Source organism: Zosterops lateralis (genome assembly GCF_965231275.1).
Source record: "Zosterops lateralis genome assembly, chromosome: Z".
NCBI lineage: Eukaryota > Metazoa > Chordata > Aves > Passeriformes > Zosteropidae > Zosterops > Zosterops lateralis.
Window position 1 is genome coordinate 54,769,793 of NC_139800.1, and position 18,465 is coordinate 54,788,257.

The 18,465-nt window shown below is 37.7% G+C and overlaps 1 protein-coding gene across 8 annotated transcripts in view; it reads right to left on the reverse strand.

Moving 5' to 3' along the window:
* Positions 1–639: 639 nt before the first annotated feature.
* The window catches only part of GRAMD2B (GRAM domain containing 2B), a gene marked incomplete at its 5' end in the record, with an annotated part of 41,859 nt that continues 24,033 nt past the window's right edge, over positions 640–18,465 (reverse strand). For 2 of the 8 annotated variants that reach the window (XM_083883879.1, XM_083883881.1), the window contains 13 exons: positions 640–1,870; positions 4,956–5,049; positions 6,612–6,713; positions 7,204–7,291; positions 7,478–7,600; positions 9,249–9,360; positions 9,984–10,064; positions 10,186–10,257; positions 10,950–11,045; positions 14,451–14,554; positions 15,493–15,559; positions 15,875–15,956; positions 17,968–18,090. In XM_083883879.1, coding sequence (XP_083740005.1) covers positions 1,829–1,870; positions 4,956–5,049; positions 6,612–6,713; positions 7,204–7,291; positions 7,478–7,600; positions 9,249–9,360; positions 9,984–10,064; positions 10,186–10,257; positions 10,950–11,045; positions 14,451–14,554; positions 15,493–15,559; positions 15,875–15,956; positions 17,968–18,090 — 1,186 coding nt within the window. In that variant the 3' untranslated portion in view covers positions 640–1,828. The remainder of the gene's footprint in view (positions 1,871–4,955; positions 5,050–6,611; positions 6,714–7,203; positions 7,292–7,477; positions 7,601–9,248; positions 9,361–9,983; positions 10,065–10,185; positions 10,258–10,949; positions 11,046–14,450; positions 14,555–15,492; positions 15,560–15,874; positions 15,957–17,967; positions 18,091–18,465) is intronic. The other 6 variants (XM_083883880.1, XM_083883884.1, XM_083883883.1 and 3 more) reach the window with 6 other exon arrangements.

Consider the following 18,465-nt stretch of genomic DNA (forward strand, 5'->3'; position numbering starts at 1 on the left):
TGGAGGGAAGAAGAGAAGGTAGAGGATGAGGTGAGAGTCCAAAACGTTACATAAGCTCCGCAACTGTAGAAAAGAGTAGGGAAAAGAATGGGAAAAAACCAAGCAAAACTTATTTCAACAGTTTTCTAGTGAAGCTGAGTTTTCCAATAAAGTCACAATAGCTGAGGAAGCAAAGGAAGAGACTTCAATAGGGAGAACAGTCAAATCTCACAAAGTTCTTGCATACTGTGTTCAGGTGGAATCTCAAGCAGGCAGGCACGTTAGAGCCCACAGGGCCCTCTAAGCTGCCTCATCATTCTGATTCTCATGCAATGTCCTCCAAGGAGGAAACTTGAGAAACATGAGGAACCTGAGAAAACTATTAACATGTCCTCAAAACTCTGGGGGCCAAGTTTGCTCTTGCTGTTGTCATGGAGATCCAGAAGGAAGTCATAAACTATGGAGTCAGAGGAAAGACTGGAGCAGGATGCAGTTCCTAACCCCTTGTGTTGGATGCTGAGTTTTGCACAAACTTTGTGCTGTGAGGTATAAGCCTCATGAGTATCACATTTAACCAAAACTGACGGATGGACTTGGGTTCATCCAAATTATAGCATCAAGTCACTTGTTTTAAAAAAGTTTATTTAAACAAAGTAGGTACATTTCACAGAAATGGTTATAAAATGCATAGCATATTATAAACAATACTGTTACTTCACAGATAGTAGTTATTATCCTAAATATTGCTTTTTAAAAACTAATGAGCCTGCTTGGTGAATCAGAAAGCTAAAAATCCCCATCTTAGGCACTCTGGGAAAAAACCAGTATGTGATATAATAAAGCAGGCGTCCACTTCTTCATTCACTCTACTGATTGTTTGTGTTGCTGCACAATTCATTTGCCAGCTTCATTATGTTGAAATATCCAGTCCCTGGAGTCACATACCAAGACTAGATTTCGATTTACTGGACTGCAAGTTGCACTTGCTCAGCTAACCAAAACCCCACACAACTCCAAGTAAAACTGATTGAGGACCTTCACACTGATGAATGACAGAGACCATTTGAGTGGACAGAAAATGACCGGTTTTTCTAAGTTGTGCAGGTGTGTCACACCCATATTGCAATTCATAAGCAACTTGACTGTAAATTGGCAAGTCTGTACAGATTTCAGGCCTGACTTCAATGGAACCGGAATGCCCAGCAGAAACTGATCTTACCCTCAGTGGTGATACAGTGTCACAGAAAGTGGAATTGAGCCTTTTTACAGCACTGGAGAACTGAGCAGGCCTCAAACATTCATGACTTTGCATACCCAGACACAGAGGTGTCTGCTTTCTGATCTTTGGGATGTCAGGGTGCAGAGAAATAAGTAAAAATGAAGAGCACAGCACCAATCCATAATCATAGCTAAAAGAGATACTTGCTCATTCCCACAACACTTCAGTACATGAATCATGACTGACATTCTTCACATTTATATTTGTATGACAATAGGCATAAAGTAAATGTTGAGGTAAAAGGATATGCACCAGCTTTGCACTGGTGTAAGCAACTCTAAAATCAAGCAAGCTATAAAATCCATTAATTCACACACAATAGAGAAAGAAAAATCCCCACATTTTTAAAACATAGATACATATAGATCAAACCATGTATGTTTTCAAAATACATAGATACATTCTGAAGAATCAACTGACTTTTCTGCATGATGACATGGGCTTTACAGTAGTTTAAGCTTGGCTTGGACCGAAAATAAAGAAGCTTGAACTCTGGCCAGCAGAGCTCCTTTGGAACGGTTTGTCAAGAAAGAAGAATGAGGTCTGAAGCAGTCCAAGAACATTGATGTTTCATTCACCATCTTCAAGTAGTTTTTGTAAGTTGTTCTGTATCTTAGAAAAAGAGACGGAAAGAGTTGGGAAGCAAGAAGACTTACACTGCATTTTAAATAAAAAACAAAATCAAAATATACTCTTCAATATACTCTGTGCATGTTAATTCTGTCACCCCTTTTCATACTAATGGTATTCCTGTTAAATGCTTCCCTTATAATGAGTGCAATATAAGTACATCAAATGGAGCACCTAGACAATCAACTAGCAGGGCATCTAAGTTTCATTTCATGAATATCCCCTGAAATTTTCTCCTATAGATTGTCTCCTCCCTTAGTCATGAGAAAATAAGACAAAAATAAAAAGCAGAGCTAAAAGCAATGGGACAAGAAACTGCATTATTTTCATCTTCATCCAAAGCCAGTAAAAGCCTCAAACTCCCAAGTCACAGCTCTGTGGCTAAATGGATAATTCAAATAGTTTTGTAAGAGCTTCAGCCATGATGTGTGCACAGTGAAATATGGTCTTGTAATCATTAGCAGACGTGTCCTATTTAGCAGATTTAGTGAACTGATTGTGGGCTATCTTCCTTAAGTTACAATGAAAGTAATGTCAGCCAGTTGCAGCCTTGAGAATAATTTGAACAGATCTATTTTTACTCAGCCTATTTATCCACTTTTCATCTCCTTGTCATTAAAAACAGAGAGGAAGGAATAGAGTGGGTCACATCCCCAGACACATATGTTCTCAATATATCAGTATCTTAGTAACTCGCCGGCAGTTACTAACAGCTACTTTCACAATTTAATTTGAGGAGCAATTGTATTTCCTGTTCAAGGATACCACTTTTTAGTCCTGCCTCATGATTTCTATCCCAGATGCAAACCTTTCTCAAGAAGGGCATTTTGAGGAAAGGGAGACAGCAAGAAGTACGTAATTTTATGAGAGTCATTTAACACATTTAACACGGAATTTCCTTTTAGCTTGTAAGGGAACAAGTAATATTAGTATTAGTGTAAGGGAACGAGCAATATTAGGCCACATTTTCCCTCCCACAATTTAATGCTTTATCCGTTGATAGACACGGTGCATTTTAACAAGTTGCTAAATACAATTAAAAGCCAAATTAGCAGAATTTTTCTCAACAGTGGTAGTTCCTTGGCTCCAAATATGAAAGAGAACTTGTAAAAATCACAAGGTCACACTGAAAAAGTCATTGCAACATATTTGTGCATTAACCATTTTTTAACTGCAGAGTACTTTTTAGGTTTTAGTCTAGATAATCTCAGTGCTCCAGTTTATAGTGCTGTGGTCACAAGGAAAGTAAGGGGAGACATGACAAGTTATGCTAGAACATATAGGCTACCTTTGCTGCTGCAGCCAGTTACCAGGACTTTTCACTAGGGAATATGAAATTGTTAAGCAACTGCAGTAACTTCGCTCAGAGAACAAAAAGCTATTAGATTTCCAACCACTGCTCATCTAGATTAGAACAGGATGTGGCAATATGCAGCTACAGGCAATTCTGATTTAGCTTGTATGCAGAGCACTTCATTGCCCTGAATATTTGGCAGATAAAGCTAAGTCCATAAGGCTCCAGTCCTGTAGACACTAAACAAAGAAAGCAAGACACTAAACAAAAAAAAGCATACTGCTTAAGACTCTAATTCAGGATAGAAGGTCACTCCTCTGGGAACAGCTGAATGATCTAACTATCCAGCTGTCTATTACTGTCTCCAAGCAGAGACTGTATAAGGGAGTGGGACAGTGCTAGCCTTGCTGCAAAGGGCTGGCTGGCTGGCTTCCCACTGAAATGAGGTCTCCTATGAACCATCTTGCCAGCCTGTCCCAGACAGCCAGAAAGCAATAACCTCTTAAATTACCTAATTTGGCTGAAGACTGCATCTGGTAACCATCTGGTAAGCATTTTCCCCTTGTATTCACAGTTATTATCCAGAAAATATAGAGGGGTTAAGCCAGCATTACTCTAGATTTCTGTAACCAAGAGAGTGAAGATGTGGGGGAAGAAACCCTTTTTTGGCAGTATTTCTAAAACCTATGCCATGCATATAAACAGTGATATTATATAGTCTTAGCTTCATGCTTGGGGGAAAAAAGGTTGAAAGACCTTGGCACAGACTCTGTTTTAGAAACAGAGGCAAAAACATCCCATGTGACTCAAGCACATAGGAATTCAAGTAACTTTTGGGTTTGTTCCACTAGTGCTTTTGCCATGCTTGCCTGTGTATGTGTATCCAACACAGAGCATTTCACCCATTTGTATTTGTGGGTGCATTTGTCAAGGTTTGGGGGCAGGTGGGGTGAGGTCTGCAGGGGCAGCAGCTGCGGGCCAGGATCAGGGGCTGCCCTGTGCTGGACACAGCCATTCCAGCAGTATGCAGTGGACCATGCAGGGCACAGCCGAGCCCCAGCCAAGAGAGTGGTGGAGCCTCTGGTAAAGTGTTTTAGAAAGTGGAAAAACACCAAAGAAGGACATAAGGTCTGCACACCCACTCGTTTCACATAGGTTTCCAATTTAGGTCACTAAATTAAATCACCATATAAATTTAGCCTTCCAATTAGAGAATGGTAAAAGCAAGGGTGAGGTATAGGGAATTGCACAACTGGTGCAGCAGCATTTCTGTTACTGCAGTAAAACAGGCATATTCCAGTAACTTTCTCTGAAGAAGCTGACTACATATGTAAGCAAGCACCATTTTCTTAACCAAAAACTCCAACAAAAGCCCAAAACAGAAAAAATCATCAAATACCAATAAAGGTGAAGTTCAAAATTCTTAGCCCTGATGGATTAAAAAAAAAGAAAAAAAAGAAGTTGAGACCACTACATATTACTACATAAAATCACCCCTGAAATGTCTGCCTCAGGGACACTTTTCCTGGTTATAAGCATGAGCTCCAGGCAAAGCTTTTACACATACCAATGTTTATACTAAGTTTAATTTATAGTCCAAAAACTAGTCCTTTGTCTAGGAATACATGCCACTATCACTGTTCCCATACCACTACATGCCACCTTTTGGCAACGAATCTGCGGGTAACTCAACACGTTTCAAGATAAAAGATGATAAAAATGCAGCAAGAACCTGATTGGTAAATCAGCATTTGCATTATATCATTATGTTACCTTTTCCAATTTTCTCAGATTAGCAGTTAACTCATCACAAAGTGCATCAGCATTAATTTGCAGGTGAGATCCCACATCTTGGTGCACTTGATGTCTGTCAAATAGAATGACAAAGTAAGTGTGACAGACTCAAAAAAAAGAGGCAAACAGAACTACATGTACACATGTAGATGGCAACAGAATGGCAAAACTGCAAATTGTACTTGTTTACAGAAAAAAAGTGCTAGGTCACTTCTTGACTACATTTTTTTTTACATGATCTCCTTCTCCAGAAGTTTGGATGGAACATTTTATAGTTCTTTCCCCTGAAAAGTTCCGTAAGTTCCACATCCTGTGACTTGGAGGAAATCAGAAAGCCCAAGTCCCTGACACTGCCGAAGTGCACATTAGATCTTCCTTCCTGTATGTTGTACTGTTTGAGATCAGAGCAACAGAAACAGGACTTTCTTGTGTTCATGTTTCTGAAGAGGGACATGGTATCCTGCTAATAAAAATATGCCAAAAGTGAGAAAAGGGCTTTTGACATTGCCTACTATGTGAGGTAGATCTACTCTACTTCTTGCATTATAAAATAGTAAAAATATAAATGCAAGGCTGCATAGATAGAGCACCATTTCCTTCCTATCTCTTTTTTTATGAAGAACCTGACTGTCTTCTGACGCATGCATACGAGTCCTACTGCTTTCCACAGATGACAGCTGAGACCAGCTGGAGCACAAACAGTATAGTCATTGTTTGATATGACCACAAGTGCAATGTCAGAGTGACCTGTTTTGTCATGGATGGGTAATCAAAGAAAGCTGAATTTAAAAGCACACTTATGTAAGAGCTTGCTAAATTTGAACCACTTTGCAAACAGTTCCAGCATGCCTGAGTCAGCTCTGTCCTGAATTTTATTTTCCCCCCTCTCTTTTTCATGTAGTGCTTCTCCAGCTGTCAGCATTTCCACTCATGTTGCATGTGGCTGCAGGTTTTGCACTGAGCTTACAAATAACTTTTGAAGCCATATTGTTCAGAGCAGCTCGGGCAAAAATCTGTTATAAGAAGGGGAGAAGAGTTAATGCAGAATTGAATGCTCAACAAACTGATCAGTATTCTCAGCAGTATCCAGTTTAACTTCCTTCTGACCTAAGGCAAGAGCAGAGAGCCAATACTACTTATAGAGGTAAACTACTGTGGAAAATACACCTACCTCTGCACTGCCTCTCCATTTAATGTTTGCATATTTTCTATCTATGCTACATGGAGACAAAAAAAAATCCTAACAAAGAAAAAAACTAACTGCAGGGGCAGACGATTGCCATCACACTAGCTACAGAAAGGAATTATTTATGTAACTATGGTCCCTTTCCCTGTTCCCTCTTCAAATACACAGACAGCTGTCCCTTGGTGTGTTTGGATTTTGTTTTGGTTTGGTTCTGTGGTCTGGGGTTTTTATTTCAGAAAGACAGGATATCGGTTTCTAAATGGTATATAGACAGTACAACACTTTATACAAGCAATTCAGATGTATTAGCTCAAAGAGTTGATTAGTATGTTTCTAATATACTAATCAAATTACACTAAGATTGAAGACAGAAGTTACATCTTTTTCATGAACTCACTGCTCTGGAAAAAGATTTTATATCCCCAATATCTTTCCAGAGTTTATCTTACTCCTTAATATGTGAATCAAAGGCTGTCATGGACATAAGGCGTTCCTCCAGGACACTGATTTTATATCTCATGTAGAAAGTAGAAAGTATTAAAATACAAACACTGTAAGAGAGAAAAATAAAGTATATCAGTGGAGGAAACTTTAGCAGTACCTGATAAATTTATTGTTAAAAGCCATTTAAATTGTTACTTGTACATGTTCAGTAATAAAGGTATTGTTCTTAGAAACATTTCAAGAATATCATCAATGGCATTCAGACAGTTATGAAAATCTCAGACCTGAGTATGTGTTTGCTGAGTGACATGCAAAAGGAACCTCTGGAAGTACTTAAACACTTCTAATATTTTCTGAATCAAAAGTAAATGACCAGTTAAGTATAAGCCTGTTCCAGCACTCTTATATAGATATATGTATATACATATATATGTATGACTGTATATACACATTTCTGGAAGGTGTAAAGGCCACAATTCCCAGTAATTTCCTTTTTTCCAAGGAAAGCTTAGATTATATCAATCATGCTTACATTGTATCAATCATGTAAACATAAGAAACCCCTAGTTTTTGGCAATCTTGTTATTGCTAACTTACAGAATTGCATAAAATACAAGTACATGGTTCAGAGATAAGAGCTTCTGGGACTTCACTTTGTGGAGGAACCTGAAGGCTTCAGAATGGCCTGCAAGGTAAAGAACCAAGTCTTACTTTGACCAGAGCAGAATATAAACAGTGTTTTGAAGAATGCAATAGATAATGCAAACAGGGGGAGAAAAAAGAAAAGAGATCTTCCATATTATGTGAACTGACAATTTATGCAAACTTATCCCAAGTTATTCCAGCTGAAGATCTGTCCTTGATTGCTTACCATTTCGAGGACTGTTTCGGGCTTTTCCATCAGGCCCACGTTTACCATGTGCATCTGAACGAACAGACTTGGCCTCAGGCTTGGAAACTTTCAAGTGAGTCTCTGTTTCAACAACGTGATAGTCTGTCAAAAGAAAGATTTTTAATAAAGGTAAAACATGAAGTCAAATAAAGTTGTTGATAGCTTATGTTGGTCAAGAAATACAGGAAGAGGAGTATTTTAAAAGCTGCATTTCTGTACCTTTGGGTAAAAAAAACCCCAGCAGTTGGCTTAGTATCCTTGAAACAGTTTACATACTAATTCCACATCAACAGAAAATAAAAATAAGCACCTGGAATCAAAGAAGATTATGTATGCTGCATTTATATTCCAGATTTTTTAGAAGATGGCAACCCATGAAAATGTTGAAAGCTACTACTGAATTTCCAGGCAGAAGATTACGTTCACAAAAGTAATCTTTCGAAAGGCCTGAATTTGCTAGAGTAATGATTCCAAATTACTTTAATAGCAACATCAAATGGGAATAGTGCATTGTTATTTTAAAAAGGATATCACAACTCCCTTTCTGACTGTCTTTAAAAATGCCAGTGGCATCTTCAAAGAAATGGGACAGAAATGCTGTACTGGCTTATCTTGGACTTGCTCTAATGATGCACAAGAAACAATCATGAGTGACAGAGGTGCTACCTTTCACCCCTGCTTTCAATTCCTTTTCCTAGGATGGTTCTTTGCCTGGATATTGGTTTTCATTTGTGGAAAAATAAAATGGAATGGTTTGAAGTAGCTACTAGCCATCAGCAAGTTAAAACATTATTCAGAAGCACTTCTATGGGATGTGATGACACCACAATTTAATAAAGAACACCACACAATTAAAGACAGATGCACAGTAAATATCATATACCAATGAAAGCAAATAACTCCGAATCATCCTGCTGAGCAAAATACACAGAGCAAAAAGGAGAGTTAATAATAAAAAAAAAGACAGAAAACTGCTATAAAAAAAATGAAGTATCTTTCAACAGTTTCTTATACAAATTATAGTCAAGATGGAACCCAGAAAACTAACAACCTAACAACTCATTAATATCTTAATATATATTAATTGTACAAGAGAATACTCTAGGTTCTTATAATAACATTCAGCATGAGATACACAAAACAAGTATTGCTGTACTCATGAGGTTATGAAGTATGAGTTATGAAGTGAGTTTCAATCAGAATGGCTGATAGTCAGGTGAAGAGCTTGAGACAAAAGATTTAAAAGAATGTGGTAAAAAAAGACCAACTTTGGGCAGGATCTTCAGGTATCTTAATCGCAGCAAAGAATAAAATGAGTGCTTAAAAACTCCACAAAAACACATATCAAAAATAACCTTGATGACTAAAAGCCACCAAGGTACAAACTATTGCTCGTATAGATCAGAAGTTACACTGTGACTTGAACTACTTTAGAATGGGTTTTGATTGTTAGTTTTTCTTTTGTGTTTTAAAGCATGAACCGCATCTACATTCTATCTCGGCTCGTCTGGCTAAGCAACTGGAAGCACTAGCAACAATTCAGATCTGCTGATGACCAAGTCATTGCCCGAGTCTGGATTGCAGAGGGCTATAGTATCAGAAATGTAGGTATTGGGGCCTTGAGGAAGACCTCAAAATCCACATAATTCTCCAGGACAATGGAGAATCCAGATTCCACATCAGAAGGGGATACAGAAGCAAAACGGAGAACTAGTCCATTCTCCTCTTTGGGCTCCATGATCCTACTCACCTTGGAAGCATTCCAGCTCTGGCGTCTGTGAGCCTGTGCTGCTGGACTCTTCCATCTCTTGTCTTCGCTGCTGCACTATTCCATCCAGATCAGAATAATCTTCATTAAAATCCTGATAGAGAGAACAAACAGGCTCAGCCCTGTTCTAGATCTAAACAATCTAATTTCCTCTAGAATCTCAACCAAAGATCAAAGCTTTAGAACTATTTAACCAGGAACAGTCTCTGATATCAAGATGTTGAGATTAAAAAATAAACTCCATAATATCACCAGAATTCAAGTTTTATCTCCTGCCTTGTCTATAAGAAAGACTGTTAAGTTAGACAAATTGTAAAGTCCAGGACAAGCACTAATAGACTTGGACTCTGATCATCACACATGGCTTCACAGCTCTTTCAGATGAGTGAAGTGTTTTACAGAGGAAGGTTTGCTACTAGAAACACTTCAAAAACTGTTCATGGCAGACTTTACGTCAGTACAGTGAAATCTGACTGCTAAACAGAGATACGAAGAAATACAGACCTTGAATAAATCCAAAGCATACACATGTATATAAACTGCATGTCCCCAGATAATTATGCTAATTATTCCAACTGTTCTCTAGAGTTAAGGACTCATAGAAATTTTAGAAACAGATGTCATGATTTCCTTCAGTTTCCTTTCTTCAGGCATTATAAATAGTACTTGCAATGAAAGATGCCTTACTACAAAAGAACAAACATCTGAGCCATTTACCAGGGGCAGAGTTCTAGGGCGATCAGCCCTGAAGCTGCTTTCTGCAGAAGAGGGATTTGGACTGTTGCCCATGCTTGCATCCTGAAAGAAAGCAGCACTGTTAATGAGGAACACAAGAAGAAAGTACCTCGTATTTCACAGCAAGATAGCACTAATAATGAACACAAAGCTACATACCATCTTCACTGCCACTAGTACTTACGTCAAGATGTCTACAGATAGATTTTAATAGCTTGTAGGTGGTATCTCTGGAGAGTAGTGATACAAACATGTACTGCAAAACAAAAGTTCCATGACTGTTTGCAAAAAACATACAGTCCTCCTTTATCTAAATAAAACTTGACAGGTGATTTTTCTGATCAAAATTTTCAAGAAGTTTAGTACAGCAGAAAAAACCAGTCCTTCTAAGCCTATGACTTGAGTTTTATCACGTGAACACAGAACAGGCACATAAAGGTTAGCATGTTCTGCTGTAGGAATAAGAGCATAATCCACATCTATTCTTTCTCTTAAAATCACTTTTCATGCTTTTTTTTCGTGTTTTACCTACCCCTTAAAAAAACTCCAAACAAACAAAACCCCAAACTTGCTTTTATGTACCGTCTCCTGCCCCACAAAATATTTGTGCAATCATAATGCATTGTTTCTGAAACTGCTCATAGGATAACCACATTTCCTACTGACTGATACAATTACAATTCCTGAATATCACTGAAAGCAACAGTTTTTTGCATGTCTAAGGTATGACTGGTTAGGTAAGAGACAAAAGCAAATGGAAGAACAATGACAGAGCTGCCAACAAAGCAAGTAATGTTCTGTGCATGCACCTCCTGACTCAGCTTCTTCAGTTCTTCTGGTGCTATGAATTCTTGGAAAACGAAATGAAAGATTACAGAGAGCAGGCGGCAAACAACTTCTGGTTTTTATTTTCTCACTGAAATACCATTGTCCTCTACCAGTACTTACCCTATCTGTCACTGTTGCTATGATCAGAGCATTTGGCACAAGAAGGGCAGTTTTGGTTTTCTTCAGAAGTGTCACGGACAGCACAGGTATACTAATCTGAAACAAGATCAATGTAACATTGAATCCCAACACTTGCATACAAATCTGCACCCCGCTCTCTCCTGAGGGGCCAGCCCAGCTACTGGTATAAGCCAGACTTTCAACACTCACAATTTAAAGATGTCTCCACTGCATTTCTGATTACTCTTTTTTCACATGAAACCATACCTAACTACTTTTACTTCTGCTTTTATAAAATGCTAATCTAGGCTTTTGTGTCTTCCTTTCCTGATCCCTTCTGGCTCTCCCAAGGCTTAGTGCACTGCAGATCAGCAAAACTAATCAATCTTAAAACTATGCTTCTTTGTCTAGAAATCAAATATTTCAGAACATATCAGACAAGACAAGCTTGTTGAATAATGAACATTAAAGTCTGCTCACCATTTACAGATCTGCAACAAGCAGGTGAGTAAACAGCTCGTCCCTTAGCAAGGCTGGAAGACCCAATACTGACACACCTGCTTACTTCAACTGATTCCCGTGTGTGGCAAGGAGACACACAAGTCTACATTTACATTGAAAAGTTCTCAGTTTTCCTTCCTGCTTTGTGTTTACATCCAACGCCATTAGCTCAATGTCTGCCAAGTTTCAGACTATGTCACTTCAGATATTCTGCATAAGCTCTTCCTGTAAATCCCAACTTACAAATGTAAAAGAATCTGGTTGGAGACAGTGAATTGAAAAGCCTAGAGATACACTGAGTTAGGCAAATATAATAATCCTGGACATATATATATATATATATATAATAATCATGGATAATAACATCCACGATTAAGAAATAGATCCTGCTAAAAATACCTTTGGCACAGGCTCTCAGAGCTACCTGAGAAATTTGGAAGCAAGGTTGAAAGTGTCCATAAATTGTTCAGTTAGCAATCACAGCACTGAATTAAAACATGTCATTGGAAGAGGATTAAGTTACTCTGTGCAGTTGTTTGTTATCTTCTGTTCAGAACAGTAACATGAAATCATGGCTGAAAAATTGTACCAGGTTAAAAAAAAAATCTTTGCCGTGTGGTTGCAAGACTGCCAAATACAGTTTGAACAGAAATCCTGCTACAAGCTACAAGAAAGCACTTTACATTTTTTCTAGTAGGTTCAGTTCACAATTCACCTTAATAAACTTTAAATCAGAGATGTTAACAGCATTCCACTGTGTGTAGTTTTGATGGATAACATTACTGTAATCAAAACTAACATGTCCATTCAGCACTCGCTTATTGCACTGTTCCCACAGCATTAGATTGAAAGGGTGGAATCACTGATAACAGCTACTTTTATCTGGAACAATAATTATTTCAGAATAAAAGCTTTACCTGCAGGCAACATAGAAAGTAATTTAAAAAAGAAAAACAATGCCCAAATCCGAGGAAGACTCAAGGTCAACATATATAGCCAAATTAGAGCTACCTGGAAGTGCCTTTCAATGCCTGTTCAGTCCTGCAGAAGCAATCTTTTACTTTTGAATATACACAGTGTCTTTACTGCATACACAAAACTCCTGAATTGCACAGCTGCTCCTTGTAATGAAAGCTTTCAGTAAAAAAACCACCAAACCTGCAGGTAGAATTCTTGTCAATAATTAAGTGGAATATGTAGATCTCCTGTTTCTCACAATAAAACAGTTTAGCTCTAAGCTTAAATTGTTTTACAAGTCTTAAGCAATAGAAGCTCTGCGTCTTGGAAACTTTTAAAGTGAACTAAGAATGTTCCTCTTCCTGTCCAGCTTGATTTCTTCCTTCCCCTCCCACAACATAATTCTTCATTGTATCTGAGATTTTCCAGCTTTTTTCTTGATGGTATTCCTAAAAGCTAAACAAAGCTGTAAATAAATGATAAGGACTATCCCTTTTTAGTCTTAATTTTCCCCACAATGTTTACTGAAAATAAGATCCAGAACTGAGTCATTTGCAATATTGCTATAATCACATTTACAGTATTTATTCTACCCTATCTTGTAAAATGTTTTCACTTTTCAGCATATACATAAATATGTATATATCCCTGAATTTCAAACCCTGTTGACAAAGATAATTTCCTAGTACTACATCATCATCATCTTGCACCCTTTTTCCCAGGTTCTTCTACTCAGTTAAGTTCTACCATATTCTTGTATACATTTAGTTTAGTTGACATTAGAAAGCGGTTCTACAGTTTGAAGTGGAACATTTGTCCATGGTAATCAGAAGATTGCCAGTACAGCGACTTAAATTTTAACAAATTGGCAAGATAGCTGTTACTAATACTGAATGACAGGATTCAACCAGTTGTTTTTTCCTTTGTGTTACACAGCTTTCACCAACATATACACCATCCACATCAATGTACTGTCTACGACTAGTAGAATCCATTAACTAGAAATCAACAATAGTCCTGGGCCAAGTGGTGAAACACAATAACCCACAAGGTCGCCATGGACAGCTAATGTGTGTCAGTAATTCCAAGCATTCTTTAAACCTATTACACTTCATAAAAAGCCCTCTAACAACAGTATTCCATCAAAATAGTTGACTGCAGAGAAATGAGATAATCTCAACCCCCCTAAACTGATTTCAGCATTCATTTCACTGGATCTAATCAGGAGCTTTGTTCAAGGATGCACCTGAAAGGGAGAAGTGAAAGAAATCCTTGAAGCAAATTAATTTGGTTCCTCAGAAGAAGTCAAAATCAAAGCAGTTTGTGTAAACAAAGCACAATCTAAAAGCTCCATATCAACAGATCCAAGTCTTTGTTTTTTCTGTATGCATATCATTCACCACAGGGGCACTAAGCTTTACATGGATCACCAAGAAAGACTGATTTATGATCTTCCCAACAATTCACATCTCATTTCTGATCTGCATACTGGGTTCACAAGTAAAAAGCTTGCCAACTTGTTCTTATCCTGCTCTCTGTTTATGCAAAACAGGTCTGCTAGAAGAATCCTTCGGAGAGCTTTGCTACTCAAGTTAGAAGCCAGTTTTAGTTCTTACTCTTTAACTGCCTTAAAGATGCTTGATCCTTCTCTCCAGTGCCCCAACTATTGTCTTGGAGCCCTTAATACCTTTCAGCCTCCATTCCTCTTGCTCCTTTCTCCTCCTCTTTGAAGTACTTACCCCAAGAGAAACACTTTTGCCATTTATGTTACAGGGGTTTGACAATACCCTCACTGCAGCTGTTCAGATCCTTTCCTTTCATCTGTTTCTTTCATACATGAAGTCCTTAAAAAAGAGATTCAATCTCTAATAATAATAGTGCTCAGTTCTAGACTGCATTTCAAACAACACTTATAAATAGCGATTGTTTTCAATAAAACTTGGAAATATTACTATTCTAGCCTTGCACAATAATTTGAACTTCTGGTAAAGAACAAATTGTTAAGAATAGCATTACTGTTCTATACACAAATATTTTACTAACCTTAGTGTCTTTACCAAAAACCTTGGAATGGAAGCAAATCCAGTTTTCAGAAAGGAATAACTTTCCTTGGTACAGAATTTCTTTCTGCAGAGCACAGGTAAAGCCTGAAACAAATAGATATTCTATAATCTTGAACACAACTGCAATCCAAGCCAACCAAATTTGGCTTCTGTTTTGTTCTTTTTACAAAGCTGTGATATGTTTAGGTTTGTATCTTTGGATTAATGTTGCTAAATCTTGAAATTTTCAGTAAGTTTAACTAATACTGACAGGCTCAGAAGATGTCACAGGCCTAAGTTTAGACTCAAAGTATTTGAAGGACAATAACTGAAATGAATAAAATGAATAGTAACATGCAACTGGCCTCCAAAGGTCAAAAATCTTTTCTGAGAGAATACAATCTAGCTTTCCATGAACTTTTTACTAACTTCTAGGTAACAGTATTACTTAAATGTAAAGAGTTTAATGAAAGGTTTTATCTTAAAACTTCAAGCTCTATGGCCATTGTCTAAACTAGATGTCCAACAGAGATGTAACACATGTAAAGTAATGCTGCTTTTACTTCATAGACATTGAGCAAACCACTTCTCACTCATGAACCATCTTCTCTGCATTCGTTTCAAGAAACATTTGCTACACCTGTCTGTGTAGAATTCCCTTCCTATAAATTGCTTTTCTTACAAGTGTTTTTGAATATTAAAACATCACCAACAGCATAAATTCAAGCTAATCACTTTACCAATGCTGTCTCAAGTTCTGACTTTATTAAGGAGGATTCAGTACCAAAAATACTGCATTAGGCTACTCTCCTGGAATGGAAGAGTGGGCTACAATTTCCAAATATACCAAACATGAAGAGATTCAAGTTTTCCAAGATTACAATACAATGCCTGTTGCACACAGCTCAAGGCCCTGTAGCTCTGAGCAAATGGAGTTAAAAGTTTTTAAAATTTAGTAGTTCCTCTTGTATATGGCCACATTTGTTGGGTAACAACATTATCTAGGATCCACAGCCAACAACAACAAGGGGATTAATACTTACTTTGTTTCAGTGGCTCATCAATGGGAACATCTAGAAACAGCTTATGAAAGTGTGCGTTTGCCTTCAGCTGAAAAACAAAAAGCCCCACAACAAAACCACAAACAGTCTATTAAACAGTCTGACAATCAAGTGACCTGCTCTACTTACTGTCCTCCACACACCTTCCCATTCTACCCACTTATTTTCCAAGAAATCCTTGTTTTTTTCTATGTGGCTATTAACTCTATATTGTGCTTTACTCAGACTCTAATACAGTGATGAAAAAGGAACCTGTGTCCTTATGCAACCATGACCTACAGTGTTGCTAAACAAAAGTCCAGTCACGGTAGTTGTGTGTTTACTTTTAGTCTATGTAAGCAAGCAAGTAGAATCTCTGCCTTACCTGATTTGAGGCACGTTTTTTCCTTTCAATCTTGGAGTCACTCTTGATTGTCAGGACTGGACTATCTGTGCTGCTCTTGGTCCTGAAGATTTAAAGCATTTGGTGTAAGCCTGGTCTCAGTTCATTGGTCCTGGTAAGTTACCAACAGGAGGTGCTCTTCCATGGAACATCTTAATCCTTTAGATAACTAATTCATTGAGAATTATGCAGAAATAAAGAGGAGTGTATCTTTTCTTAAACTGTGTCAGTCTGCTGATTATGACAGTCTGATGAAGGTCTCCTTTGAATTTAGAAGGGGTATTCTAAATAACTGACTAGTTGGTAAGGAAATAGAAAAAGTTCAAAACATTTTTATGGCTAATGAATTATCACTTTGCTTAGCTTCACCTTGTTTCTGGGCAGCATGTGAAATACTAATACTAAACAAGCACATTCCTTACTAATGCAAGATAAAATGATATAAAACTTAGAAGCTGAGGTGGAAGGCAGTGTACAGAAAGCTATGAACTTGTAACACAAGCTTGAGCTCATTTGAAAAGTGCAACAAAGAACAGGTGCACAAGTCAGAGGATGGCTATGAAATGTGTAGTGTAGTGTAATGAAATCATTAAGACAACAAGCAACTCCACAGGAATGAAATGGAATTCTGAGTGCTAGTTGTGTAGGTAGCTGCACTTGGATAGCTCCCACCATTTATACTGGAACGCCAACCAAAACCTCAAACAATTTGAAAAAAAAACAGGCACAGATCAAATTCTCTGTGGATGGTTAGGAAAATCAGTCTTGCCTGATTTATAAGGAGGAATTAAAGGCATGGATTTTTTGCATTTTTCAGAAAAACAAACAGAGAAGTGGGATAACTGTTTAATAAATCAGAAAGAGAACAGTGTCTGAGAGCTATGTGGCACAGAATTAATGCATATTAACACACTGTATAAACCAGGTAGCTCTTTTTCAGAGCCTCAGATAAAAATTGAACAGCAGAAGAAAAAAGCATATCACAGTACTCATACTGAAGTATTTTTCATGTCCTGAAAAATATGTTGTGCTAAAGATACAGTAGGGAAATAAAGGTGCTACAAAAGTTTCCACTAATGCAGGGTATGAGTGAGAGGAAGAGAAACCCTGAGTGTTATGGAGGCACAGCTGGAAAGAGATTGTATAGCAATTTGACTTAGACACTGACTTAGCAGAGAAACTGGCTGCATATCTTATGAGGTCTCTCATAGAAGAAAACTCTAAAATATGTGAGAACATGTATTTGTGTGCTTATGTAAAGTGCAGGCCAAACTGAAACAAACAGTAAGCCTGACAAAAATCTTACGTTTAGCCTTCACCAAAAGTAGTTAATTACAGCATATGAGAGGTAAGACTGCAATGTTTCAGGAAAAAAGAAGTAATCATGTATTCCTTCATATACCTTTTCCCCAAAGATGCTTAATGAAATTAAGTGACTTTTAAAAAATATTTACCTTGTGACCAAAACAACAGTGTCAGGCTGACCTTTGACTTTTGCACTGACTTTTGTTGTTGACAAAGTGAAAGGGATGCAAAGGTTCAAAACAATGCACATGAGATTTTAGCTTCTTTTAGAAGCATTTAAAATGCATTCCAGTTCTCCAACAAAAGAAGAATGAGTGTCTTTGTGGGGGGACATTACAAAAGTCTGACGCAATATATGGCACAGAGTCCAAAATTCAAATTTACGTCACAGTTTTACCATAGATAATCAATATTCCAGCAAGAAAGTGTTCTGGAAACAAGCCAAGACTAAAACTGCAGCTCAGTTTGACTGCCTGTCAAGTTGATTATGAAAGGAATGTGACTAGCAGCAGGACCAAACAGCACAGCATGTTATTTCCTAGAACAGGGAAACTAAGCCAGCTCAGACTCTAAATTCTATTGTGACTGCTTGCACTGGTTAACAGAGCAACCAAGGAAGGTGCCTGGATTCCAATTCACTTGCATAGTGTGCAAGCTAACCTTCCACTAGGATATCTGGTAAATATTGCTACTCAGTCTAGCTTCTGAAGTGGGTTGCAGCCATTCTAATCATCTTACTAGAAGAAAACTGACAGTGCTTCTGACTTTACCTAGCAACATCAACTTTTTTCCGGTCATCAAAATATTCCATTTCGCTGGTAGGGGTCTGCAGTGACACAGTGGGTGATTTTCCAGCCTTTCTTTTTTCATCAGTTCCATTTTCTCCATCTGAACTGCAGGGATAAAGAATAAATAAACAAACAAACAAATAGATAACCAAAGAAACTGAAGTGTTTATTACAGGATTCATAGTAATGTTGAATGCCACTGTAGCATGTTGACAATACAGCATACCTTAAAAAACCAGAATTGTAACATATATTTTTGTTGAGATCCTGAAAAAGTCTTTGTCTACTGACTTGACAGTACTATACATCTGAGCTCCAGTACTGGAATTTCAGCAATGAAGAGTGGAAAATTGAAATACTGCCACGGATATTTCAGCACTCATAAAATTTGTTGCTCTAGCTTCTGTTCTGAAGAGAATGTCTAGTTTAGGAAAAAATGCATTGCATGTTCAGTGCTCAGACTCGGATGACTAATGGAAA